Source organism: Sceloporus undulatus, chromosome 1, assembly GCF_019175285.1.
Source record: "Sceloporus undulatus isolate JIND9_A2432 ecotype Alabama chromosome 1, SceUnd_v1.1, whole genome shotgun sequence".
Lineage (NCBI taxonomy): Eukaryota > Metazoa > Chordata > Lepidosauria > Squamata > Phrynosomatidae > Sceloporus > Sceloporus undulatus.
This window is the reverse complement of record NC_056522.1, coordinates 15,966,447-15,994,130: the sequence shown is the minus strand read 5'-3', so window position 1 is coordinate 15,994,130 and position 27,684 is coordinate 15,966,447. Positions and strand designations below refer to the sequence as shown.

The following is a 27,684-nucleotide window of genomic DNA, read 5'->3' as shown; positions in this document are numbered from 1 at the left end:
AGCCTGAACGATCCTTGGAAGCCAAGATGACTAAATTGAGGCTGTCGTACTTTGGCCACATCATGAGAAGACACGACTCATTAGAAAAGACAATGATGCTGGGGAAGGTAGAAGGATGTAGAAAGCGAGGAAGACCACATGCAAGATGGATAGATTCAATTAGGGAGACAAATTAGGGAGATCAGGTCTTGAGCTTACAGGACCTGAGCAGGGAGGTAGAGAATAGTGGGGCTTGGAGACCTCTCATTCACAGGGTCGGGATGAGTAAAGGTCGACTTGAAGGCAGATAACAACAACAGAGTTACTCACTGACCACCATAAAGATGAACTGAGAAACTCTGGGGATTTAGGAACATGAGTGGCCATGTTTCAACATGTATGATAAATGAAACCACCTTATGTTGAACTGGATAATTTGCCAATCCTATTTAGTACTGTCTCCTCTAATTGGCAGGAGCTATCCAAGGTTTGTCTTAATCCTGATAACCAAGATTCTGTTGATGCCACATGGATTGAGACTTTAGAGTGGGATCCACTGCAGTAACATCTTTATTAATTCCATTTATAACTGTGAAGGAAAGCAACCATATAATATATAGAATTTTTCTTTATTTTGGAGTGATCAATAACAATATTTATTTCTATATACTCCAGTATTCATATGTTTGAATATTGCCTTGACAGAAAGCAATATTTAATAATATTTAAAATCTTATCTGCTGGAAACTATACAAAAAGGTGTCTGTGGAGAGTATAGTCTATAAGGAACAACAGTAGAGATGTCTACTATTGCAGCAACTACAATGTAGATTCAAGAATTTGGTCTTCACAACAGCTGAAGCTTTTAATGCCTTGACAATGTTGCATCAATCGTACGTTTCTCTTCTCTCTGCATTTTCAGAATTAGAAGAAGACAGTGAGGGATTTTCTTCATATGCTTCCCACAAGCTAAGGAAGTATTCTGAAATAGTGTATGTATTTAATACGTCTGAATAAAGTAAAAAGTTCTGCAGGCAATCAGGTAATGGTAACTGGTGGATAAACTGATCCGATCGTAAGCGATCAGTCGTTAAGAGTGATCGGATTTCCAGGCGGCAAAGATGAGACAACGAAGGCATACATTCTGTCACAAGAAAGAAAAACAGTTCATTAATCATTAACTAATCCTAAATCCATTTAAATTGTAGCCATAATCTTAACCTGTGTCAACCAATCCCTTAAATACATTGTGCACTGTATAGTGAAAAACTTTCTCTTTTTATTTTGTGTCCTTAATCTACATAATAATGCATAGCTAATCTGTGTTAAGAAATCCTGCATCTACATTCTTCTTTGGCAAACTTAAACACACTGATGGATCACAGTGATTCTACTAAAGAAAGAAAAAAGGTATGCCACACAAGCAAGACTGTGATTAAAAAGCATACATTTGTAAAAAGAAACTTGTTCTTTAGGCAGGCAACAGAGAGAAAATAATGAGGAAAACACCTAGTCAGCAAAACGATGGAGAGACATTAATTAAACAAATGTTCAAGCTCAGCTGTCTCCATATGTTTGCTGGCTTTGCACACAAGGGAGAAGAAACATTTTCCAATCAGAGTCTGGACTAACCTTTCCATTATTTCCTTTTTTTTAAAAAAAGTTGGTTTCGTTCTCCTGAGTCTCTAGTTAGCAACTGATCATTGCTTGCATACCGATACCATATCTGCACTATCTCCCTGCCTGGTGGGTGGTCAGCAATCTTATTGCTGCTAGAAATAATTGGATGACCTTTTGTAGGATCAAGCAGGACCATCACATCATTTATAAAAAGACAGCAGCACCATGATTTCAGAAGTCTAATTGGAAGGGCCATGTTGCATGAACCCTTCTAGTCTAAGACTACTCAGTGGCTGCTCCCAGAATTTTGAACTCCTTCCCTCGGGAAGCTAGGATGATATATAAATATTTCAATTGTTATTAAATAACTTCTATATTTATAATTCTATTGAACATTTAGCATAGGCTGTACTATTTAGCATTTAGCTGTACTATTTAAAATATGCTGTTAAATATGTTCATTACTGAGAAGGAGGGGTATAAATGAATAAAATCATTATGACACACTGCTGGGAAAGAAAGCTGCTCATTGGGTATTGTCAAATTCAGTATTGCCTTCTCCAGCTGACAATGACTCCTCCAGATCTTTTTTTCTCCCAGCCCTGCTTCCCAAGATCTAGTTTTAAAAAGAACTTCAAATGTCAGGGGCCGAATCTGGAACCTCTTTCATACAAACTAGAAGTGGTGGGATCCTTAGGTGGGAGTGACCAGGATCTCCTGGAGTTTGAGAAGGGGAAGCCATGCACAGTCAGATCTGCATTCTAGACTTTAAGAAACTGATTTCAGTACATTTAGGAAAATATTGGGGGTGATCCTGTGGTCAGGAATACTAAAGGATATTTGTTTATTCTTTGCAAACCATTTTTATACAAAACAGTCCTGAAATGGAAAAAAAAACTTGTGGATGTTGACCATTTAGGGAGTCATGTTATGTCAAGAACATTCTTGTCAAGGATAAGAAAACCTGAATATTTGGTACATCTCTATAGCCAGAGAAAAGTTGGCCTCAGGATTCTAGGGATATCAAGGGCCACAAAAACAACATTGGCTGGCCATGTGCAGCTCAGGACTGTATTTTGCTCATTTTGATATAAAATATCATTTAGAAGAGAAAGTAAACACTGAAGAATTACCAGTGCCCCCTCAGCTAGCAGTGACATTTTTCTGTTTGAAAATAATTACATAACTACTTCCCCAATGTCACGCTTCTTTAAAGAACTTAGCAAGTACAGAACAGGCTAGGAAATAATTACAGTGTCTAGCCATTTAAATAAAACCTGATGTCACACCATCTTGTGGGGGCTCTATTATACAGCCGTCTCTGTAAGGTGGTATATTCACTGTGAATACTGAGTACACGGGGCTACCTTTGTATCAAGCTCGGAAACTTCAACTTGTGCAAAATATGTCAGCCAGATTGGTCACCGGAACACATAGGTCAGACCACATAACACCAGTTTTAAAATCCCTTCACTGGCTGCTGATTAGTTTCTGGGCGCAATACAAAGTGTTGGTTATTACCTTTAAAGCCCTGCATGGCTTGGGCCCAAGTTACTTGAAGGAACGCCTCTCCCTACACAATCTGCCCCGCACTCTCAGAACAACTGGGAAGAATCTATTGGATTATCCAAAGACCAGACTAAGGTCTACTTCCCACAGGGCATTCACTGCTATGGCCCCCAAACTGTGGAATGGCTTGCCGGAGGAGATCCGTCTTATTACCATGTTAGATGCCTTCAAGAAGGCACTCAAGACGGATCTCTTCCGGTGAGCCTATCCCCCTGACCTGCTATAATAGCTTTAAGATGACACTTCATTTGGAGCATGTATGGGAAATTAGATGGTGATATTGTACTTGTATAGGGTTATTGATGTGTTTTTAGGATTTTATGATATGAGACTGTATTTTAACTAACTGTAATTTTAAATTTGTTGCTGTACTCCCGCCTTGATCCGCAGGGAGAGGCGGGATATTTATAAATAAAAACTATTATTATTATTATTATTATTATTATTACTATTATTAAAGTGTGAGATTGTAAGGAATGCAGCATTCAAGCAATAAGGCTGGAGCTTTCATCTTCTAATGTTAAAGACATCTATTTTAGATTTTTTTTTAAAAAAAATTGAAAAGTTAGATCAGTGTTTCTCTAACTTTGGTCCTCCAGGTGTTTTGGACTTCAACCCCCAGAAGCCCTAGTCAGTCTGCCCAGCAATCAGGAATTCTGGGAGCTAAAGTTCTAAATATCTGGGGGACAAAAATTTAGGAAACACTGAGCTAGATTATATCCAATGCTTATAACAGTTTCTTTCTTTGAACTAGAATTCCCAAAATTATCCCAATCTTACAACCTAATTTATTAATTTATCTCAGTATTTATCTCAGTATTTACAATAGGTATTTCAGCTCAAGCTTTATCTATGACAGTGGTGTCACTAGGGCTGGTGTCATCCTTGCTCATGGTGTCACTCCTCCCATTGACCATCTCCCATTTCACACCATATAAAATATTTAGTAATGCTTTTTTGCACTAATGTTACTCGTAAATCATAATTCCTATATATCACTGAATGCAATGCTAATAGTTGTGCCATAAACAACTAAACATAATTAAAATTATTCCTTCAAATTACAGTATTATATACACAACCTAAATGCATTTACATATATATAGTGAAGAATTGGTTAAAATGTGATGTTTTTGAACAAAATTTTAAAATAATAATTTTTAATTTTTTTAATTTTTAAAAAATTTAAAATTTTGAAATTTAAAAAAATCCGGGTCCTCTCCTTTCTCCTCCCACTGAGCTTCACCCCACTGCCACCATCTCTTAAAGCATATTAAAGGGAAGCAGGTGAATGCCAGTCCTTTTCTGCCAAAAGGTAGGTATTTGAGGAGCAGTGGTGACACCCTCCTTAGTGTCACCTGGTGCAATCTGAACCCCCTGCATCCCACTAGTGACACCACTGGTCTATAATCCCCCACACACCAAAAACAAAAACAAAAACACACACACACTTTGCCATTTATGAAATAAATGGAATACATATAAATGAATTAATGGGTTGCTCACGTACTAAAATGACTACAGGGCACCCAGGTGGAAGTTCCTTTGTGGTCAGAAAGGATCTGTTCCATATCCTGAGGAAGCCTCTTCCAGTTAGTGAACTCCAGGAGCAGGTTTAGAGCATCGTTTTCTACAGAATAAACCCTAGGAATGAACAAAAGTTGGTTATCATGAAAACTATGTAGCATACTCATTAATGGCACTTTGTCCAAGGAAAAGCAAGCCCAAATTTTTCAATCAGCTATGATGTTCACTGGGTGACCCTGAGCCAGTGAATGCCAAACCTCTCAGTATTAGTATAAACCAGGGGTGGCAAACTTTGAGGGCTAGGAGGCTGTATATGAATCACAGAATCATAGTTGGAGGATTCCTCCAAGGGCCTTCCAGTCCAACCCCTTGCCATGCAAAATACACAACCAAAGAACTCCCGACAGATGGCCATCCACCTCTTTAAAAACCTCCAAAGAAGGAAACTCCACCACACTCTGTGGCAGTGTGTTCCACTACTGAACAGGTCTTATTATCAGGAAGTTCTTCCTTATGTTTAGGTGGAATATCTTTTCCTGTAGATTAAATCCATTGCTCCATGGCCTAGTCTCTGGAGTAGCAGAAAACAAGCTTGCCCCATCCTTAATATGATATCTCTTCCAATATTTAAACATGACTATTATGTCACCTCTTAACCTTCGCTTCTCCAGGCTAAACATACCTGGCTCCCTTATTCATTCATTCACTCATTCATTCATTTCATTCTTATGCCCCTTTTCTCCCAGAAAGGGACCCAAGGCAGCTCAACAGACAAAATTGTTTACAAACTTTATAATATAAATTTTAAAACCACTGGCCATCTAAGATCACCTGGGGATGCAATGTGGCCGCTTAGTCTCAGACAATTGCCCACCCGTGTGCCAAAGAAACAGGGGAAAGGAAACCAAATTGTTTCCATCTCCCTTTCATAGTCACTTCCTATTTCTTCAAAATAACATTTAAAAGATTAGCACGACTCAGAAGAGAGAAAAATGAAATTTAAATGGCAAATTGTACTCTTATGTCGCGTTGCTGGCATGATTTGCAATTTTGGGGGTAAAAATAATCTACCTGGCTATCGGCTATACTTTTTTAAAAAAATCTAAATGCTGCAAGCTGCCATCCTTTCCTACAAACTTTGTTGTTTTGCCCACATCACTGTTACCTCACAATCCACAACAAAATATGAGACAGCAGCATAGGTCAGTAAAAACATGTCATATTTACCATCCACAATTTAGTGAGGCTGCAGTTTCTGGACTAGAAAAAGGAACTAAAAGTTACAATTATAGCAGAAAAGGAATATTGCTGTAATAATAACTTTAGCTATACTTTCATTATCAGGTTGAAAGAATGAAGTACAAATAACTACCCATTTGTAACTCATTGCTTAGAATCATAGAGTTGGAAGACGGCAAGGGCCCTCCAACCTCCTGCCATGCAGGAAATCTAAATCAAAGCATCCCCAACAGATGGCCATCCAGCCTCTGTTTAAAGACTTCTAAGGAAGGAGATTCCACTACACTCCAAGGGAGTTTGTTCCACTGTTGAACAGCCCTTACTGTCAGGAAGTTCTTCCTAATGTTGAGGTGGAATCTCTTTTCCTGTAACTTACATCCATTGTTCCAGGTCCTAGTCTCTGGAGTAGTAGAAAACAAGCTTGCTCCCTCTTCAGTATGACATCCCTTCAAGTATTAAACAGGGCTATCATATCACCCCTTAACCTTCTTTTCTCCAGGCTAAACATCCCCAGCTCCCTAAGTTGTTCCTCTTAGGGCATAGTTTCGAGACGCTTCACCATTTTGTTAGCCCTCCTTTGGACACGCTCCAGTTTCTCAACATCCTTTTTGTGGTGCCCAGAACTGGACACAATATTCAGGTGGGGCCTGACCAGAGCAGAATAGTGTGGCACTATTACTTCTCTTGATCTAGACACTATACTTCTCTTGATGCAGCCTAAAATCGCATTGCTTCTCAGCTTTGATCTGAATGCTCTGAGCTATGATGGCAGTCTGAACTTTGAGTCAATCCTGTGTTAAATTGTCCTCAGAAAGTAGGCAGACTGCCAGCTAAGAAACCTACACTCATTCAAATACTAAAATTAAAGGATTTATTTCAATAGCCTGGAGGAAGTAGCTAACTGCATTCAAGGCAAAAACATGGGACTGAAGTGGTTAAAGAACCATTTTCAGGCTGTCTGCATCCACTGACCTTTAACGATATTTGGCTTCAAAATGCATGGCTGTTTTTATTATTTTAATACATCTGCAAGCCTAGTATGTTCAGTGACAAAATTATTTTTGCCCTTCTGCAGCAAAGAAAAGTAACTCTATGTGCCCCTTCCCCACACAGGAGTGGTAGTATACATGGCTTTTTTTTCCTACTCTGAAAGCTCTGGGAATACAGCATGGGACTGCTTTCTCTTTTTACTTGAAGGAGTCAGACCTTCTGCCCTCACGGATAAGATAATACAGTTGGAATCTGATACAAAACAAAGCTCTTTGAAAGATCGGCAAGATGCTCTTTCTGTAAGCAAGTTCTGCTGTCCCTTTTCTTCTGACCTCACTGTCTGCCAATAATTGTTTATTTCTATTCCAAGCCTGCTTCTGTTTCAAAGGCTTGGGGCTAGCAAATTGAGCTACCATATCTATTTTTCCATCCATTCTTCCATCCAACTAGATAATGCTCCGCAAGCCATGGTTGAGGGGTTGTGCAACAAGATCACATACTACATTCCTCTCATGCCCTTCCTTTTCTCTAATATCCACTGTGAATCTCAATCAGTGCTAATTGCTTTTCGCTGTTAATTGCTGTCAAACTGGAATAGTCCTATGGTGGCACTATAAATGAGAGGTCTCAAAGAGATCCTGCAAACTCAGAGCTGTTTTGTTGATTGAGACTATCCACTTGTAATACAGTCTTCCTCATTTCCTACTTCCTCCTACCTTGCCAAGCATTATCGTATTTACTAATCAGTCATGTTTCATTATCTGTCCAAAGTACAATAGCTTTAATGTAGTCATTTTGGCTTGATCTGCCTTGGATCCATTTACCACGGCTGCCCATGGTATCTGCAGGACTCTTCTTCAACGCCACATTTCAAATGAGTTGAAAATTAACCTTAACCACGGCTAAAAGATACCCATGCTTGCAGTTCACAAGTCTCAGATAGTTTTGCCTCAGTCTTTAAACACATTTAAAGCATCCTTGTATCAACCATTCTTCTTCCTGTGTCAACTGCTACCACTATAGTTTTCAGCCTTAATCATCAACTAGTGTTATATCTGCACTGACATTATTGCCAGTCATGAGTAGATTTATGCCAGTCAACAAAAACAATAGTTGAAACTTGTTCAGAATCAATGGTTAGAATTACCATAGTGCTTGTTTACCTCTAGGTAAAGATAAAGATTTTCCATTGACAAGATTGTCTAATCATGTCTGATTGTAGGGGGTGGTGTTCATTTCCGTTACTAAGCTGAAGAGCCAGATTTGTCAAAGAAAGCTTTGTGATCGTGTGGCCAGCATGACTGCACAGAACGCTTTTACCTTCCCACCAAAGTGGTACCTATTTATCCACTTGCACTTTTACATGCTTTCCAACTGCTACTTTGGCAGAAGCTGCGACTAGTGGTGGGAGCTCATTTCATTCTGTAGTCCTTGGGCCTCAAACTGCTGACCTGCCCATCTTGCAATCATCACAGTCAGTGTCTTAACCACTGAGCCATTGTGTCCTTCTGATGATCCTATGATATTTGATACTGAGCCATGATATAGAGCCCATGATATTGATGCTGATTGACTCTGAATATGGAGATTCCATTTAACCACCATTCAGAGCTTGGAAAGGTTACTTTTTTGGACTTCAGCTCCCAGAATGCACCAGCCAGCCTAGTGGGACGATTTGGAGAGTTGAAATAGCTTTCCCCAGAAAAATAACTTTTCTAAGTTCTCCACCCTTGTCAAGGCAATAAACCAGCAATCTAAATCCACAGCATATTTTTCCCATTGTTTGACCTTGTATTTAAATTTTTATATTTTATATTTATTCAAAGGATGAGAACCACGGCCAAGCAGGGGGGATGGATGATAGGAACTTTTACACTATGATTTTGGGAATGGACCTTTAGTTCTGACAAAAACTTCAGATGGGTAACTTCTGTTTCTATAGCTGAAATAAAACTCTTGTTTTTTACCACACTAAGATATTTTCTTGGTTACTGGGAACTGAGTTCCCTGATCCTGACGAGATATACAAACCCAAACTGACCAGGGTTGGCATCCCCATGGTGGGATCCCCATATGTGCCCATCCATATGATTCTAAAACCTCCTTCAACTTATACAGATCACACATCAGAACGCAGAGGAATGGGCTATGCTCATGTGTCAAATGTACATATGTGTACAGCTGTACATGAAAAGCTATATGTATGCACATACCATGTGGGTACATATGTTGACACAGTCACTCATATACGTGCTTACCATGACTTACAGAGGAGATTCACTGGATTAAACCCAGCCAACAGGAGAGAAGGCAGCCACTTTCTATATTCGTCTCCAGCATTAATTGCACACTTTGAAAATTCTGTTAGGTGCTGTCCACATGGGAGTTTGCAACCCTGCTTCAAGAAATGCTGAAATAACAAGAACTTTCCCTGGTGTAAGCACAGGCTTAAATCTGTTTCCAGAGGTTTGATGCCATATTTCAGAAGAAGAGGAATTAATTCACATCTATAGTGACAAATATAGAATAGACAGATATACAGTGAGTCAATAGATATATAGTGAGTCAACTTAATGCAATGGTTTCCAAGCTTTACTGCTGCTGCCAAACTTCTAGTCTCAGCTCACGCAGAGCAATGGTCAGCCTTGTCAGACCATGAAGTGTCATACTGCATGAACTGGGAAGAGTACACCCTAAGAGGCATCCTACAATTTCACATTCTGACAGAACTATGGTAAGGGCAATCTGTCTTTCTGGAAAGCTTGTTCATTTTTCCTGATCTTCAAATGGAGGACCCCCTTGGTTTCCTACAACACACTGAAAAATGAATTATTATACCAGGATAGTGAAAGTGAGGTCCATGGGCTACAGACATAATGCTGATTTTGAGGCCCCAAAGCCATTTTAAAAAAAGAAAAAAACAATGTTGAAAGGTAGAGGGAGCAGTAGAGAAGAGAGGCATTGAAATGACCCCTGAAGGACAATACATATTCCCCTAATCCACAAGAGCTGACCACCCTGTTTTATACTGTCACATTGATAAAATGCCAACATTTCTGTTATATTTATTGAGGGGGAAAGCTGCATCTCAGTGCCAGACCACCTGCTGTACATGGGCAAGGCCACAGATTCCATCCCTAACATCTGATCTATCAACAATACTAGATAATTGTGAATCAAGAGTGATCATGTCCTAAATTCCTTCACTTACAAGGTAGGTATGATGCACTGACCTAGATACTAACTGGTTCCATTACTGTGGAAAACTAGTTATATTGTAAATAAGCTGCATCTTAGAGATTGGATGTGCCTCTCTATCAATCTGATTGGTAGATAACTCACTCTTGAACTTCTGGCTAGATTACTGGAAGTTGAATAAACAAAAACAGATATAGGATGGGGGACACTTGGCTGGATGAGACTATGTACCTTATCGCATTATACTCTTAAAACAGGGCTAGGTCACTTTTAACTGCTCTGACTGCCTTTTGTTGCATTTTGGGGTTTGTAGTTCAGTGAGGCTTAAGAGCTTTCTGGCTGAATATTCTAAATGCCCCTTCCTAAACTACAAGTCCCAGAATGCAACAGGAAGCAACCACAGCAGTTAAAGCTACCTAGATCCATTTTAAGAGTGTAATGTGATAAGGTCATAAGTGTGAAAGGGATCTAGGATTCATAGTAGACCACAAGTTGAAAATGAGACAACAGTGTGATGCAGCAGCTAAAAAGGCCAATGAGATTCTAGGCTGCATCAATAGAAGTACAGTGCACCCATGCCATACGCAGGCACACTATACGCAGCTTCCAGCTTATGTGGAATCTGTGCTGCAATGAAAGTAATGGTGTGCATGCCACCATGAGCACACACACCCTTATTCCTAATGGGGCGCAAGCATACACAGATTTCCCCTTACGCTAGGGTATCTAGAACAGATCCCAGTGTAAGGGGAGGGCCCGCTGTATAGTGTCTAGATCAAAGGAAGTAATAGTGTCACTCTATTCTGCCTTGGTCAGGCCTCACCTAGAATACTGTGTCCAGTTCTGGGCACCACAATTCAAAAAAGATGTTGAGAAGCTGGAGTGTGTCCAGAGAAGGACTACAAAAATGGTGAAGGGTCTGGAAACCATGCCCTATGAGGAGAGACTTAGGGAGCTGGGTATGTTTAGCCTGGAGAAAAGAAGATTAAGAGGTGATATGCTAGCCTTGTTTAAATATTTGAAGGGATGTCCTATTGAGGATGAAGCAAGCTTGTTTTCTGCTGCTCCAGAGAATAGGACAGGGAACAATGGATGCAAGCTACAGGAAAAGAGATTCCACCTCAACATTAGGGGAAACTTTCTGACAGTGAGAGTTGTTTGACAGTGGAACACTCTCCCTCAGATTGTGGTGGAATCTCCTTATTTGGAGGTCTTTAAAGAGAGGCTGGATGGCCATTTGTTAGGGATGCTTTGATTGTGACTTCCTGCATGGCAGGGAGTTGGACTGGATGGCCCTTGTGGTCTCTTCCAGCTCTATGATTCTATGATCCTATGAAAAAACAACTGGCCGTTGGGCCATGACTAAATGCATGGTGCCTGTTCTGAATGATCAGATACTAATAAAGCTGTAAAAATATATCTGGGATGCATGAGAACAATGTTTAAAACAGGGGGGAAAACAGGTGAAAAACTGACAAGGAATGCTCAAAAAAAGAGAAAAAACCCTATTGGTTTTAGTCCACTTTATCATATAAGAAATCCATTTGAACTGGTGAAAAGAACCTCACCAAGCACACAGAGACCACAACAGCTGACTATGAGCAAAGGTGTAAGGCACAGAAAATTTCCATCAACACTTGTCTCACTGCATGCAAGCCTTTAAGAACACTACACCAACTGTACTTTCTTTTCTAAATACAGGTTGAGTCTCCTTATCTGAAATGCCTGGGACCAGAAGCGTTTTGGATTTCAGATTTTTTCCAGATTTTGGAATATTTGCATAATACATAATTAGATATTTTCACCCAAATTTAAACATGAAATTCATTTATGTGTCGTAAACACCTTATACACATAGCCTGAAAGTAATTTTATACACACTATTTTTATTTTTAATAATTTTGTGCATGAAGCAAAGTTTGTTTACATCAAACAATCAGAAAGCAAAAGTGTCACTATCTCAGCCATCCATGTGGACAATTTTGGATTTTGAAGTATTTCAGATTTCAGACCAACTGGTTAGAAACATCTGTCCATACTAAGATCAGTTTGTCTCCTCTCAGAACTGTATCTTGCAATGACCAGTCTACATGTCATTATGGTACTTGAATCTGCTTACTTCCCCTTTAGCCCTCCACCTACCACCAATTCTTCTGTATGGGTCTCTTAAGATTATAAACTACTTTTGAAGACTACATCAGAAAGCCAGCCAAAAGCTGACAGGGTGGGAGGGAGGGAGATACATGTCTGAGAAATATTATATTAACACCCACATTTTCATTCAAATTTCTCTCCTATTTCCACCTGGAACACAGAACAGGTCCACATTAGCAAAAAAATTTTACTACCTCACCAAGGCTTAAAAATGAAAAGGAAGATTCAACAGAAGCCATATATGTTGCCATGTTAATACTATTCCTTTTATTCTTAAAAATAAGCAAGCAAGGGATGGATATTATGAGAGGATACCAACATTCATTTCAGACAGAAGGAGTCTGTGGAATAAGAAAACCATGCTAATTAAGAATATGCTTGACTCAATTACAAAATCATGTCAAGTTCCCAGGAGACAGAGATTGCTGATAAGACACTTTGAAAGAGAGGAAATTAGACTATCTGTGTGTTCAACAAGCTTCTTCTTCAAAGCAGAAAGCTTCCCAAAGGAGCTTCTGACAAGGTACTTTAGTGCCTATATATGACCCAGAACTGCAGGAGCTTATGGCTTTCTTAGAGTAAAATCCCATGCCTATTTTCTTAGAAATAAGCCCTGCTGAGTTTAATTCGACTAACTTCCAGATATGTGCATACAGGTTTGCAGTCTAAATGTGCAATCCTATCACTATTCAGGAGTAAGGGCATCAGAATTTACTAAGGGCCAAAACAGATGGCTCGGTAAAGCCTGCTTCCACATGGGGGCTTGGTGTTTAGATACTGCATGCTCCCAAGACATCTTGAAGCTGCATAGTTGTTTAAATGTGGGCAGCTTCAAGACACTCTGGCAGCACAGCATTTATATGCCACATGCCGCCAGAGTGCCTTGCAGCTGGCTTCAAGATGCTGAGGGGCATGAAAAACCAAATTTTTCCTGGCCCAAGAAGCAGTGGATCTTTGCCACTCCTTTTTCAGCTGCCTTCAATGCAGACTGGGGCTGCAGTGTGTGCTTGCTGCAGCCCCAATCCGGCTTCAGCAGGGAAGCCTTGAAGGCGCCCTTTTGGGGCTGTCTGTTTCAGCCCTTACTCTCAGATAAATGTAGAGAATCACAAATTTAGTAATTTGAGAAGGAAGGCTTACACTGTATAAGAAAGTGCAGGGGGGAAGCTATAAAGACAGAAGATCCAAAGCTGTTAGAATCCTGGTGTATTCTACCAGATATATTGTGGTTGTGGATAATGGGGGCTAGGGTAGGCTTAGCTGGGCTTGTAGAGGGAAAGCTGGGTTGTAACTGTTAGCTCCAGGTGGTGCTTATCGGGTGGCCTTGAAGGCCTGGTTCTCAGAGGTTTGGAATGCAGTCTCTAGGTTGGGGAGATGAGCTACGGAGGGGGGAATTGTGGTGGATGGGAACCAGGGAGGAATGGGAGGGGTTTTGCTAGCGTGGGCTTTTGCTGAAAGGAGGAGTAGTTTGCTAAGGGGGATTTATGCATTGGGTTGGTTGGGAGGGGTCAGTCTCAGCTATGAAGCTGAGTGATGTGGAATTCCGATTCTGGAACCATCAATAAATTACTGTTGATTTATCAATTAAGCTGACTGGTTGATTGTCCAGGATTCTGGTCCCGCACTCTGACAGTAGCCTATTTTCCATATTTCTCCCTTTTCATTAAACTGGGACATAACCTATCATGGACATGGGCATGGACAGGAGAAGCGTGTTCCTGTTAGTGCTTTTGGACATCTCAGTGGCTTTCGATACCATTGACCACGGTATCCTTCTGGAACGCCTGAGGGAGTTAGGCATTGGGGGCACTGCGCTCCAGTGGTTCCGATCCTACCTCTCGGGTAGATTCCAGATGGTGCAGCTGGGGGACGTTTGCTCCGATAAGAGGGCCCTTACATCTGGTGTCCCTCAAGGAGCTATTCTGTCTCCCATGCTATTCAACATTTACATGAAACCGCTGGGAGAGATCATCCAGAGACACGGGGCGCGGTGTTATCAGTACGCTGATGACACCCAAATCTGTTTCTCTGTGTCTCCAACTGATGCAGTAACTAGGGATGGCATCTCTTCTCTAAATGCCTGCTTGGAGTTGGTAATGGGCTGGATGAGGGAAAACAAACTCAGTGTGAATCCAGGGAAAACGGAAGTACTGGCGATAGGTTCCTCGGTTCCGGGTGGTGAGATCTGTCACCCAGTCCTGAATGGGGTCACACTCCCTTTGAAGGACTCGGTGCGTAGCTTGGGAGTGCTCCTTGACTCGTCGCTCCAGTTGTCATCTCAGGTGGATGTGACAATCAGGAGTGCTTGTTATCAGCTCCGACTGATATGCCAGCTGCGGGACGCCTGGACCATAGGGACCTTGAAACTGTTGTACATGCTCTGGTAACCTCTCAACTGGATTTCTGCAACGCGCTCTACATGGGGCAACCCTTGTACCAAACCTGGAAGCTACAGTTGGTGCAGAATATGACAGTAAGATTGGTCGCTGGTAGCTCCAGGCCTGACCATATAACACCTATTTTGAAAGATCTTCATTGGCTGCCTATTCGCTTCCGGGCTCAATACAAGGTGTTGATTTTGACCTATAAAGCCCTAAATGGCTTGGGCCCAGGGTACTTGGAGGACCGCCTCTCCCCATACAATCCGCCCCGCACACTCAGAACAACAGGGATGAAACTGTTGGAGGTCCCTAAGACACGCCATGTGAGGACCTCACAGAGGGCTTTTTCTATCACTGCCCCCCAAACTTTGGAACAATCTCCCTGTCGAGCTCCGTTCCACCGCGTCCTTAGTTCTTTTCAAAAAGAACTTGAAAACATATTTATTTCTGCAAGCCTTCCCACCATAATCATTTTATTCTTTGCCCCTCTATCAACGACCCTGGATTGTGTACCTGACCTGCCCTTGTACTTCTACTTGATTGTTGTTCTTTTTTAATGCTGTTTTTAACTTTTTATCGATATGTTTTTATCTGTATTGCAAGCCGCCTTGATCAAAATATTGGAAAGGTGGGATATAAATAAAATTTATTATTATTATTATTATTATTATTATTATTAAGAAGCATTTTCACTATGGTCAAAAATAGTCAGGAAAAAGTCAACTAGTGTTCTGGGAGTTCCAGAAGAGTGTGGACTGGAACTTGGGGAGTGGTATATCCACTGCTGTGCATTGATGTGTGATCCAATTTGACATGTTTATTTCACTTAATGAGTAAAACTTATATAAGTATCTCTCGTAAATCCTTTTGCTTTAACTAACAAGTTTTAACAAGGTTGGTAGGTGTGGGAAATGCTGTGGATGTAGTGTATCAATTTCAGTAAGGCTTTTGACAAGGTCCCCCATGATATCCTTGCAAAAAAGTTAGTAAAATGTGGGCTAGATAATTCAACTGTTAGGTGGATTTAGCCCCAGGGTTTTGTGTACCCCACTCTTGATAGATATTCCTGATGTTTCACCTGCATCTGTGGCTGTCATCTTCAGAGATATGCCAACCACAGATGCAGGCGAAATGTCAGGAATAAATTCTTCCAGAGCATGGCCACATAGCCCAAAAAACCCACAAAAATCCATTAAATCCAATTAATTTTAAAGAAACTACTCTTAATACAACTATGGAAAGTCTATCTCACAGAAGCATTGGAGAAAGAAACCACAAGCATTGTGGCCCTGAACCAACATTCTCACCATTTCCCCAGCCACTCTGAGTGAAAGTGAAAGCCATTAGGAAATCTGATAATGGATTTAATATAACACTCACACTTTGAGACTCAGGAAGATTAGGTGATTTTAACCATGTTCCAAAGAATGAGTTATTGCTTGGAAACTTGTCCAATAATTTTTGACAAGGGAAAATTAGCCATGAGATCCTGAAGACATCTCACCTACCATCAATCTTTCCCCAGAATATGCAACTGCAGGGGAGTGTTGGGTGTCTTCTAAGGTACATCCTCAGTGAGGTTATACAGGCTTGGCTATGGCACAACATGGGACTGAATATACACCATGGGCAATTCCCCAGAATCTAATATGAGTTAGGAAGCAGTTTCTCTGCAGAAACACTAACGAAGAAAGGGTTTCCTGAAAGCATAAAGTCTGAGGATCTTTGGGTACAGGACATCCACTACCCATCCACATTAGCCTAGGTCTACTGGGTCTTGAATCCCATAATAACCATAAGCAACACACATACCCTTTTTGGATAGCCAGGGACATGGGTGACCTGCAGCTGAAGATTGGACAAGGTTGGGCATCTGGGCTATAGCCTTCTTTGAGCAATCGTTCCAAGCAATCTACATGTTCACCATAGACTGCTGAGTAGACAGGACTCACTTTGCCTTCAGCACTGCCACAGAGCCGGTCAGTAACTGGTATGAGCATTCGCAATATACTATGGACATAAAAACTGGATGTTATGATTTCATATTTCTATGCAAATGTAAAGCTTTTGCCATGAGCCTTAGATATCATTCCTGAAACCTGAAAACCATTGCCTTTCACTCTTCTTAATTACAAAATTATAAAACCCAAAATTCACATGTTTAAAATATTTTTATTTTTATGGGGGATAGGTAACAAGACTGTTTTTTGAAATTACTTTAAATATAAATCTAGATTGTAGAAAAGTTACTTTTTTGGACTATCCCTTCCAGAATCTGTCAGGGGTTGGTTGGGGGCTACACATTATAGCCCCTCCACACAAAAATCCAAGCTCTGGGATAACTCCAAAATATCTTGCTAAAATAATGGGAGGGAAACCATGCTTGGCTTATATAGATTTAGCCCCTTTTAAACAACTTTTGCTTTATATTTGCTGAAGAACCTGTTTCAAACTACCCAACTCTCAGAGGGTGGCATTCACTGAAAGAAGAAAAACACAGCAGAGACTTGTTGGCAAATATATAGCCATGCTATGAGAAGTCCCAAAGGAAACCAGTTGGACAAATTAATCATGGCTAATCTAAGTCTATTGATTCTAAGTCTATTGATTCTACTCCACATATATCTGAGGCCAACCCATCAGCTTTGATTGGCTTGCCCATGATGGAACTTCTAAATTCCCTCCCTCTGACAAGACCACTTTCTACATCACCACCAAACTTGAACAGACCTCCAAATGTAGCCAGAAAAAATGGCCTTCCCTTCTGTGGAAATTTGCAATTTGCAACTCAATTTGCAATTATTTTCAAAATAAACTGTACTTTTCATATATAAGATATGAAATTTTTAGGCCAAGCCAAGTTATACAGAATGCATGATATCTTCCTAATTTAATCAAGTGACTTTGAATCTGTAATGAATAGTAATATTACATTTTTCAGAAAATGTCTTATTTTTTTAAAAAAAAACAATTCTCTATGGCTTCAAATTTTTTTTAGAAAATTTACATTTCTAGTTGGAAGAGAATAAAAAATCAGCTCTCCAAACCATCTGAGTTCAATATTAGTGTCCTCCACAATCTATGGACTTCTGTATGATCTTCCCATACTTCCTTGGGCTTATAGGGTTCCTTTGCTTGTCTGACTTTCTTCCTCTACAGCCCCATACTGGTTTCTTCCTCTCTCTCCACATATCAGAAAAATGTCTATGCTTTGTCTGTTGTCATGGAATAATTGCAATCTGCATCAATGGAAGGACTACTTGTGCTAATGACATCCCACATCTCAAGGTACAACCACATCTACATACATCCAACTTTTTTCTACCAGAGTTAACAAAATCTAGGAACAATCTCTTTCATAAACCTACTTGCAATGTCCCATTTGTGCCGCAGCATGGATAGGCAATTGCCATTCCTCTTCATTACAGTACAAGTTTGGATCCGCTCCACTGGATAACAACAGTTCCACACATCCGTCCTTGCCTTCCTGGGCAGCAATAAATAGTGGTGTGGCCCGGTCCTTGGCTTGACAATTGACATTTGCTCCTGATGAAGAATTTCAATAAACTGATAAGAAAGGTGATAATGATTAGCACAAAAATTACTCTGCATCTCAGAAACATTCCTGTCACTGAATGGTCTATATCTATGCATTTCATTTTTTTTTTCTTAAAGTGCAGTACCTTACATTTCTCCCTATTTAAATTCATTTTGTTAGCTTTGGACCAGCTTTCTAATCTACTAAGGTCATTTCGAATTTTGATCCTCTCCTCTGGGGTATTAGCTACTCCTCCTAATTTGGTGTCATCTGCAAATTTGATAAGCATGCCCCTTATCCCTTCATCCAAGTCATTAATAAAGATGTTGAACAGCACTGGGCCCAGGACGGAACCCTGTGGCACCCCACTGGTCACTTCTCTCCAGGATGAAGAGCCATTGCTGAGTACCCTTTGTTAATTCATTTAACAGTTGCATTGTTTAACTCACATTTTACTACTGTATTGGTAAGAATGTCATGGGAGGCCTTGTCAAAGACCTTACTGAAATCAAGATATGCTATATCCACAGTGTTCCCTTTATCTACCAAGCTGGTAACTTTATTTTAAAAAGAGATGAGATTAGTCTGTGGCATGACTTGTTTCTCAGAAACCCATGCTGAATTTTTGTGATTATGGCATTCCCTTCTAAATGTGCACTGACACTTTGTTTAATTATCTGCTCTAGAATCTTTCCTACTATTGATGTCAGACTAACTGGACAATAATTATTGAGATCCTCAAGCAGAGCATGACAGCAATAGATTTCCCTTGTATATCTGACAATGAAAGATATACTGCCACTGAATATGTAGGCGCCATTCAGCTATCTCTCCCTGAATCTCTCAAATCCCTTTTAAAGCTATATAAGCTGTTAGTCAGTACTACAGCAACTGGCGTTGCATCTGACAAGTTAAATGTGCAGTTCCGTTTGTCTGTTTTAATCCTAAAGTCAATAAATTGCACGCTCACAAATGTTAATAAAAAGAGGGTGATGCTTGAAGTCATGAAAACTAGTTACCAAACAAAACCAAAAACCAGTTTAAAATGTGTAGTGTCATTTCATGTACAATTCTTTCTATATTTATTCAGTATTAAGATACAATGAATTAAGTGGGGTATACTCCTAAATAAGCACGCAGAGGATTATAATCTTGGTCTCTCAGCATTTGCCTTTGTAGAGACTGCAACTGAGCCTTTTGCCACTGGCTCTTTTTTGATTCTTTGAAAGATGAAAAATGCACTCTTGAGAGCCATAGCCTTATTTCGTAGGTCACAAACCAGCACTCCCCTCCTAAAGGGAATGATAGAAATGGCACCTGCTTCCTATGCAAGCATGCTTAAGATGGTCAAAGCTATGGTAAGCCTGTGCACACTAAGAGTAGTATGACTTTGCATAGTCTGGGAAGACATATTTACAAAGCTGTGGGACTGTGATGGAATGTAACAGGATCCAGAAAGATGATCAACCTTTACCCTAAATTTTCAAAGGGCTGCATAATGTGCCCTTTAAAAATTCCAAAAATTTAAGGCAAAGGTCATGATTTGCATCTTTCTGGATCCTATTACATTCCATTCCCACAACTATGTAAATATTCTTTATACCTGACCATTTGTTATCACTCTGTACTGCATCCAAAGAAGTGGGTGCATGAGAGGGCCAGGAGATCGGCTGCTGCATCCACTGTAAATTAATCTTAAAACAAATTTATTATTTCAGGAATAGGAGTTTTTTCTGCAGGAAATATAGCAGCAGTATAGTCACCTTGAATGTAAAGGGAATCAATTCTAAATTTAAAAGGAGTATGGTATTTCATTATTTGGAAAAGCTGAAAGGTGACGTAATCTGTATCCAGGAAACCAGAATAAGAACAAAAGAAGAAAGACTATTGAGAAACCCGAAACTGGGAGCTTGTTATAACTCCTCTTTAGACAAGAAAAAAAGGGGTGTGACGATCTTTGTAAATAAGAAGTGGGCATCCAAGGAGATCTTCAGGGACATCAATGGCTCTTATGTAGCGGTAGAGGTCAAGGTTCCCAATTTAACTTTTCTGGCAGTAGGAATTTACGCTCCGAATGAAAACAGAGAGAAATTTTTTAATAAATTGCATAATGCGCTGTCTGAATGCCATTATAGTAGCTTACTTCTGTTGGGTGATTTTAATGCTGTTGTTTCCCCGGAAATAGATAGGAAGTGTGAAGGTCCTAGAAGGATAAGAAAGAATCAAGGAAAACTCCCAAAATCCTTCTTTCGGTTATATGAGGACTATGGATTCCAAGATGTGTGGCGGTTCAAATATGACCATTCCAGAAGTTATACCTTTTACTCTGAGGTGCACAATTCTTTCTCTAGAATTGATATGTTCATGGCGACTAAGGAATTATTACCGTTTATAAAATCTATGGAGACTCGGGTAACGTCTTTTTCTGACCATAATTTAATTTGTATGGAACTTCTTGAACCAAGAAAAAATTTGCAATGGAGACTGCCACAGGATCTCTTGAATGATGAAGATGCAGTTAATAGCACAAAGGAAGCGTTGACATATTATTTTAAGGAAAATGATACAGAAGGAATGAAAAAGAAAATAATTTGGGATTCCAGTAAAGCAGTAATCAGAGGGATTTTGATTAAGTTAAACTCCATTAAACAAAAAGAAATTAATCGCAAAAGGTCAAAACTCCAAGAAGAACTAGAGGACAGAGAGAAAGAATGGAAACAAAAGGGTGATAAAAAACTGAAAGGGAGTATAGAAATTCTTAAACAAGAGTTAAAGTCATTGGATGTTAAGGAAATAAAAAAGAAAATGTTAATAGTAAAACAAAAAACTTTTGAACAGGGGAATAAAGCTGGGAAACTATTAGAAGCCCAACTGAAAAAACAGAAAGAGAGGCAGATGATCTCATGTATCAGCTATAATGGTAAAAAATACACTGAACAAAAAGATATTAAAGAACTTTTTAAAAGTTACTTCCAAAATTTATATAGCAATTCAGAAGAGAGCTATAATAATAGTAAGAGATTGCAAGACTTCTTGAAACATCAGACATCACTGTTCTTTACGGAAGAGGAAAACCTTAAAATAAACCACGAGGTGACTACAGAAGAAGTATCTAGAGCTATCAAGAAATTGAAAATTAATAAATCCCCCGGACCTGATGGTCTCTCTGCTATATATTATAAAAAAATGGAGGAGGTGCTGGTTGGCCCTTTGAAAGATACTATTAATGACATTTTAGTTAATGGCCTACCTGACACATGGAAAGATGCCTTGATTGTATTAATCCCAAAAAATGTCAATATTAAAGAGGATATAAGCAACTTTAGGCCTATTTCATTGACCAACGTGGACTATAAGATATATACAAGCATACTGGCCGATAGAATAAGGAGGACACTAGCTAATCATATCCATGAGGATCAATGTGGGTTTTTGCCCAATCGCCATGGAAAGGACAACCTAAGAATTGTGCTGAATATAATTGAACATTGTGAAACCAATTGTAGTAAGAAGCTGGCTTTGTTATTGGTGGACCAAGAGAAGGCCTTTGATAGGATACACTGGAGTTTTCTGAAAGAATTACTAAGACAGATGAATTTGGGCAACAATCTCTTAACATGGATATCTGCTATATATAGTCATCACAGAGCGCAGCTCTTAGTTAATGGCGAGAAAACAGATTATTTTAACATCGAGCGTGGAACGAGACAGGGTTGCCCTTTGTCACCACTTCTGTTTATAGCAGCATTTGAAGTTCTAATGAACAATATTAGGTTCAACGATGACATCAAGGGAATATGTATTAGAAAACACTCTTTTAAAGCAAGAGCATTTGTGGACGATCTTATTTGCTTTCTAGAGGATCCAGTTCATACTATGCCAGCTTTAAATAGCACAATGCAGACGTTTACAGAATTTTCTGGGTTGAAGGTCAATCAGAGCAAGTCCGAATTACTAACTAAAAACATGGATAAATCAGAACAATTAGAACTAAGCAAAATTTCAGGTTACAAAGTTGTTAGCAAGGCCAAGTATTTAGGAATTTATTTAACTAGCAAGAACATTGATTTGTTTCAGAATAATTATGGTAAGCTATGGAGAGATGTTAAAAAAGATATGATAACATGGTCGAAGTTACACTTCTCCTTTTACGGGAGAATAGCGACCTTGAAGATGAATATCCTTCCTCGGTTTCTATATTTGTTTCAAAACCTTCCGGTGATCGCTGATAGAAAATATTTTGCCTTATGGCAAAAAGAGTTTTCTAAATTTCTTTGGGAGGGAAAGCGGGCTAGAGTGAGATGGAAATTACTAACCGATGAAGTTCTTTGAGGAGGATGTGCATTGCCTAATTTTGAACTGTATTATTTTGCTTCATGTTTATGCTGGATTGAAAACTGGGTCAAGTTACAGAATGAAAGGCTGATGGCTTTGGAATGTGTAGATCTGAGGTTTGGAATTCATGCCTATCTTTGGTATGACAAAGTTAAAGAACATAAGGGATTTAAACACCATTTTTTGAGGAACGCCCTCCTTTTTGTTTGGGACAAGGTTAAGGATATTTTCTATACTGGCTTACCTCAATGGGTGTCTACTCAAGAAGCCCTCTTTAGAAGAACTAGAGATTATAAGAATCCATGGCTGACATATAAAGATCTGATCTTTTGGAGACCTGATAATATTGTGTCATTGAAACAGAGGGAAGCTATCATTGTAGATAGTCATAAAATTGACTGGTATTTCTATTTCCAACTTGCAGATAGATTTAGAGTAGACTTAAAGTTGAAAGGTTTCAATAAGGAAAATAATGAACTGGATAAGGTTCTGTTGGATAAAGGGAAGGGGCATCTCTCACAATATTACAAAATCTTAAAAGAGAGACAGTTGGAGGATGAAACTGTCAAACACTCGATGGTTAAGTGGTCACAGGACCTACAGAGACCTATTGACTTAGAACACTGGGAAGAGTCTTGGAAAGATACAAAAAGATTTACAGTTTGTCAAAACTATAAGGAGAATTATACTAAAATGCTTTTCAGATGGTATATGACGCCTGTAAAGATTAACAAAATCTATAAAACTGCAAGTAACGCCTGCTGGAAATGTGGGAAGCAGGAGGGCTCTTTTTTCCACCTTTGGTGGGATTGTAAGGTGGCTAGAAAGTTTTGGGGGAATATACATAGATTAATGCTAAACATTCTCCAGGTAGATATACCATTGGATCCTCGTATTTTTTTGTTAAATATGATTTGTATACTGGATGACCCGAGGATAAGGGAGATGTCGTTCTTAATTCTTTATATGGTAACATTGGGTCGAATTATCTATGCACAATATTGGAAAAGGAAGGAAATCCCTGAGGAAGATGTTTGGTTAATTAAACTGAGAGAAGCTAAGGAAATGGATATGTTGACAGAGAGCTTGAGGAACAAAGATATGAAGATAGTAAATAAGAGATGGAAATGTCTGGATATATATTGTGGGCTTAAGATACCATAGATATGGCACGGCATTTCAATATATTGATTGTTCTGGATGAAGTTAGATTATAGGCCTTTATTACTCTGAGAGATGCCAACTTGAAATGAGTTTGCTTCTATCCTTGAATAGATAGGCAGGATAACAAAAGCTAAGAAATTCAAGCTGGATGTGGTGGAATATAGTATATGTTAAGATAGCTAAGTACCATAATGGGTGCTGGAAGTACTTGAAGAGAATTTTAAATGGTAACAAATAAGCATGTATGTTTAATGTATTTGTGCTTTGTTGTGTAATATGTTTGTATTTGTATTTGTTCGGTATTCATATTTGTATATTGTATATATCATATTTTTGTGTAATAAAAAATATTTTAAAAAAAAGAAATCGCAAATTTTGGGGGAAAGTGTGGTACAGTATAAACAAGGGGGAGGAGGAGGAGGAAGAGAAGGAGGAATATTCCACCTCACAATACAACTATTATTATTATTATTATTCCACTTAATCACTTGGAATCCAAGCAGATTACAACAATAAAATGAGATACAATTAAAAGTTCTAAAAATTGCTATCCCTCCCCCCCAGTATAAAATAGTAATACTAAAAAGAGATTAAACCTGAAAGACATTAAAACAATAGTATAAAATAACAGTTAAAATCAATAGAAGATTTGTAAGAAATTTATAGCAGGGTCCAGATAGGATGGAAAAGGGGATGGGGAAAGGGGGGGGGGGCAGGTAAATAGAGGTGGACCTAGTCTAGAAAGGCCTGCTGGGAGAGATCCATCTTAATAGCTTTTTTAAAAGTTTCCAAGGTGGTAATCTGACAGATCTCGTCTGGCAGATCATTCCAGAGTCTATTAGCAACCGCTGAAAAGGAACGCTGGGTCACTGCCGAAAGTCTAGTCATCTTTGGTTGAAGCAGAAGAACGAAGAGTGCGGGAGGATGATATGGGAGAAGGCGTTCCCGCAAGAAATCAGGACCCAAGCCATGTAGGGCTTTAAAGGTTAAAACCAACACTTTGTATCTTGCCTGGAAACTGAGAGGCAGCCAGTAAAGGGATTTTAAAACTGAGGTAATGTGGGCAAATCTAGATGTGCCAGTAACCAGCCTGGTTGCCATATTCTGTACTAGTTGAAGTTTCTAAACTTGACACAGAGGTAGCCCCATGTAGAATGCATTACAAAAGTCGAGCTGAGAGATTACCAGTGCATGTATTACTGTTTCAAGGTCTTCCCGCTCCAGGAAGGGGTGCAGTTGGCGTAACAGCTGAAGCTGAAAGCAAGTGTTCCTGACCGTCGCATCCACCTGAGCCGTCGACTGCTTTCAATTTTTACCTGTTAAACTAAAGCTCCCCAATCCAGGATGGCTTGTTGTCTAAAATAGGAATGTTTCCAACCTCTGAATACCACTGAAAGACTGTCCATACATCTTCTGCTGTTTTTTTAAAGAATGTCAACAGCAAAATATGCCAATGGCCTAGGGAAGAGCAAGGATTTAGCCACCTAGCTCTGCTTTGTGTATTGAGCAACAACTCTTGAGATTTATTGGTGGTCATGATAAACAGTCTTTCCAAACTGACCTTCACTTCTGAATTAACTGATACATTTTAGGCCAGTGTACTAGTTCATGATAATCAGTACCATCTCCCAATGTTGAGGGCAGTACGATCAGAGGCCTAGTAAACATGAGTAAGATTTTTCCCTAGGCTATTTATGGTGTGGTCCAGACCAGCACTTTGCGCTGGCCTGGCCACGTACTAGGGTTGCACGGGCGCGGAGCAACCGCATGCCCTGCAACCCTAGTACGTGGCGGTGACATAATAATGGTGGCACCCTGTATACATGGGCGCCACCATTGTTACTTAAACGCTACGTGGTGTCCGCACGTTGCTACACAGTGCTTACATAATGCCGCCCCTGCAGCTTTAAAAGAACCCACTTTTGTGGGTTCTTTTTCCACCAGAGGGAAGCTGCACTATTTGGCAACTGCGGCTTCCCTCTGGAGGAAAAACAGGCGCTGGCAGGCCACTGTTTTTCAGTGGTCTGTACTGCGCCTATATTACCTAAATTATTCCCAAGCTGCAGCTTACATTTGTTATTTGATGGAGGAGGATAAAAGTAGTTAAAAGGGACCGTTTTCTGAATATATATATATATAAAAAAGCATGATGGGGGGAAAGGTCTAAAACCCCATGCTGCAACATATGAGAATCCAAGCTGTAAAAAGAAGCTTAAGAAGCTAAAAATAAAACATCAAACTGTGCTAAATTCTATTATTGAATTAATTACAAAGAATCAAAAAATGAGGAAATTTATAACTGCATTTTCAACTTTAGTGCCCCAGTTGTGAAAAGCCCTCCAGATTCACTCTACCTTGAGATCTGTTGATAACAGCCATGTTAGAAATACTTTAATAAATGCTCAGACTCATAGAGTTGGTAGGCCAGAGTCCAAACACAGAAATACACAGGTAATGAATGCATCTTCACAGATGGGTGTCAAATCTATTAAAAAAGGGGAGGGGGGTGGCTGGTGACACCATCATCCCTGACAATCAAAACATCCTACCCCTGACACACTAGGCTCCACTACAACACAACACCTCAACCACTTGGTCAGAAGGCTCTCAAAAGACATGAAGGACATGAACAGAATGGCCCATCTGCATATCATTCACCCCAGCTTATACCAATGAAATCAATCTCAGACTTGTAGTTTCATAGAATCTGAGTTACCGTATGAGATAAGTATTCTTAAACATTCCAGTTTTCCATACTGTGCAGCAACAAATAAAGGTGTGATCCCAAAGTCATCCACAGATTCTATGTTGGCTCCTTGGTCAAGTAGTAATTTCAGTATCTCAGGATATCTCTGAAGAAAAATGAAAATGTTGATGTTAAACAAAGCAACAAAACTGGCAGCTCTCTGAATTTATTTAAATATAGCATCCAGCCATTATACATGGTTGCCAATGCCAATGTTCCCTCCTGCCCTTTCTCAGTGTCTGCCAAAGACCAGGCCGGGGTGGGGGTGGGGGTGGGCTTTAATTCATTTCTATCTTTTGCAAAGACAACACAAGGAAGGTAGATTTTCCCCTCACAAATTCTCAGCAATTCAGAGAGAACCAGGGTGCTCACCAGACAGGGAAGTATATATGGACTCTTGATCTAATATGTATGTTTTTTTAACAATGAGAATGAAAAATCTGAGTGTCATTTACCAGTGCTATCACACTATAGCGGGCCCTCTCCTTACGCGGGGGATCCGTTCCAAATCCCTCCACATAAGGGAAAATCCACCAATGCTCGAGCCCCATAGGAAATAATGGGGTGCGTGCATGTGGCAGCGCGGCACACACGCCATTGTTGTTCTGCCCACGCGGCTTCCGCATAAGCTGGAAACCATGTAAAATGCATCCACGCATGGTGCAGGCACACTGTACATATGGATATCACTTACCTACAAGTTGAAACTGACCCTCATATCAAAAGCTCACCACATCAAATGGCTGTACCAAAAAACAGAAGATACAAGTACAACCCAGTCACATCCAATCCTCCCCTTCAGAGTTCTAGCACAATGTAGAAGCAAAGAAACTCAAAGAGTTGTCTAGTCCAACCTCTTGCTTGTCCAGGGATCTACCACTGAATCATTCCTGACAGGTGGTCATCCAACCTCTATTTAAAAACCTCCAGTGAAGGAGAATCCATCATTTTCCAATGCAGTCTTGTTCAAACAAGTTATCTTAATATTTAGACAGAATCTTCTTTCTTGTAATTTGAATCCACTAGTCTGGGCTGTATCCTCTGTAGTAGTAGAAAGGAAGCTTACTGTATCTTCTACCTGACAGCCTTTCAGGTATAGCTGTTGTCAGGAAAAAGCCACATGGGATATATAGTCACAAGAAATATAATATGTATATGAATGTATTTGAAACTAACATGACACAGTAAAAGTTATTGAATTGTCACACAGGTGTTGTAAGTAATGTAATTAGAAGGTCCTGAAAGCC

General features: G+C 39.7%; 1 protein-coding gene across 6 annotated transcripts in view; it reads right to left on the bottom strand.

The window, feature by feature from the left end:
- Positions 1–594: 594 nt before the first annotated feature.
- Positions 595–27,684, bottom strand: part of ASB3 (ankyrin repeat and SOCS box containing 3) — a 112,751-nt gene continuing 85,661 nt past the window's right edge. For 4 of the 6 annotated variants that reach the window (XM_042474318.1, XM_042474328.1, XM_042474350.1 and 1 more), the window contains 6 exons: positions 26,408–26,543; positions 18,023–18,200; positions 16,467–16,664; positions 9,183–9,431; positions 4,679–4,812; positions 595–1,123 (listed from right to left, as the gene is read on the bottom strand). In XM_042474318.1, coding sequence (XP_042330252.1) covers positions 867–1,123; positions 4,679–4,812; positions 9,183–9,431; positions 16,467–16,664; positions 18,023–18,200; positions 26,408–26,543 — 1,152 coding nt within the window. In that variant the 3' untranslated portion in view covers positions 595–866. The remainder of the gene's footprint in view (positions 1,124–4,678; positions 4,813–9,182; positions 9,432–16,466; positions 16,665–18,022; positions 18,201–26,407; positions 26,544–27,684) is intronic. The other 2 variants (XR_006104581.1, XM_042474361.1) reach the window with 2 other exon arrangements.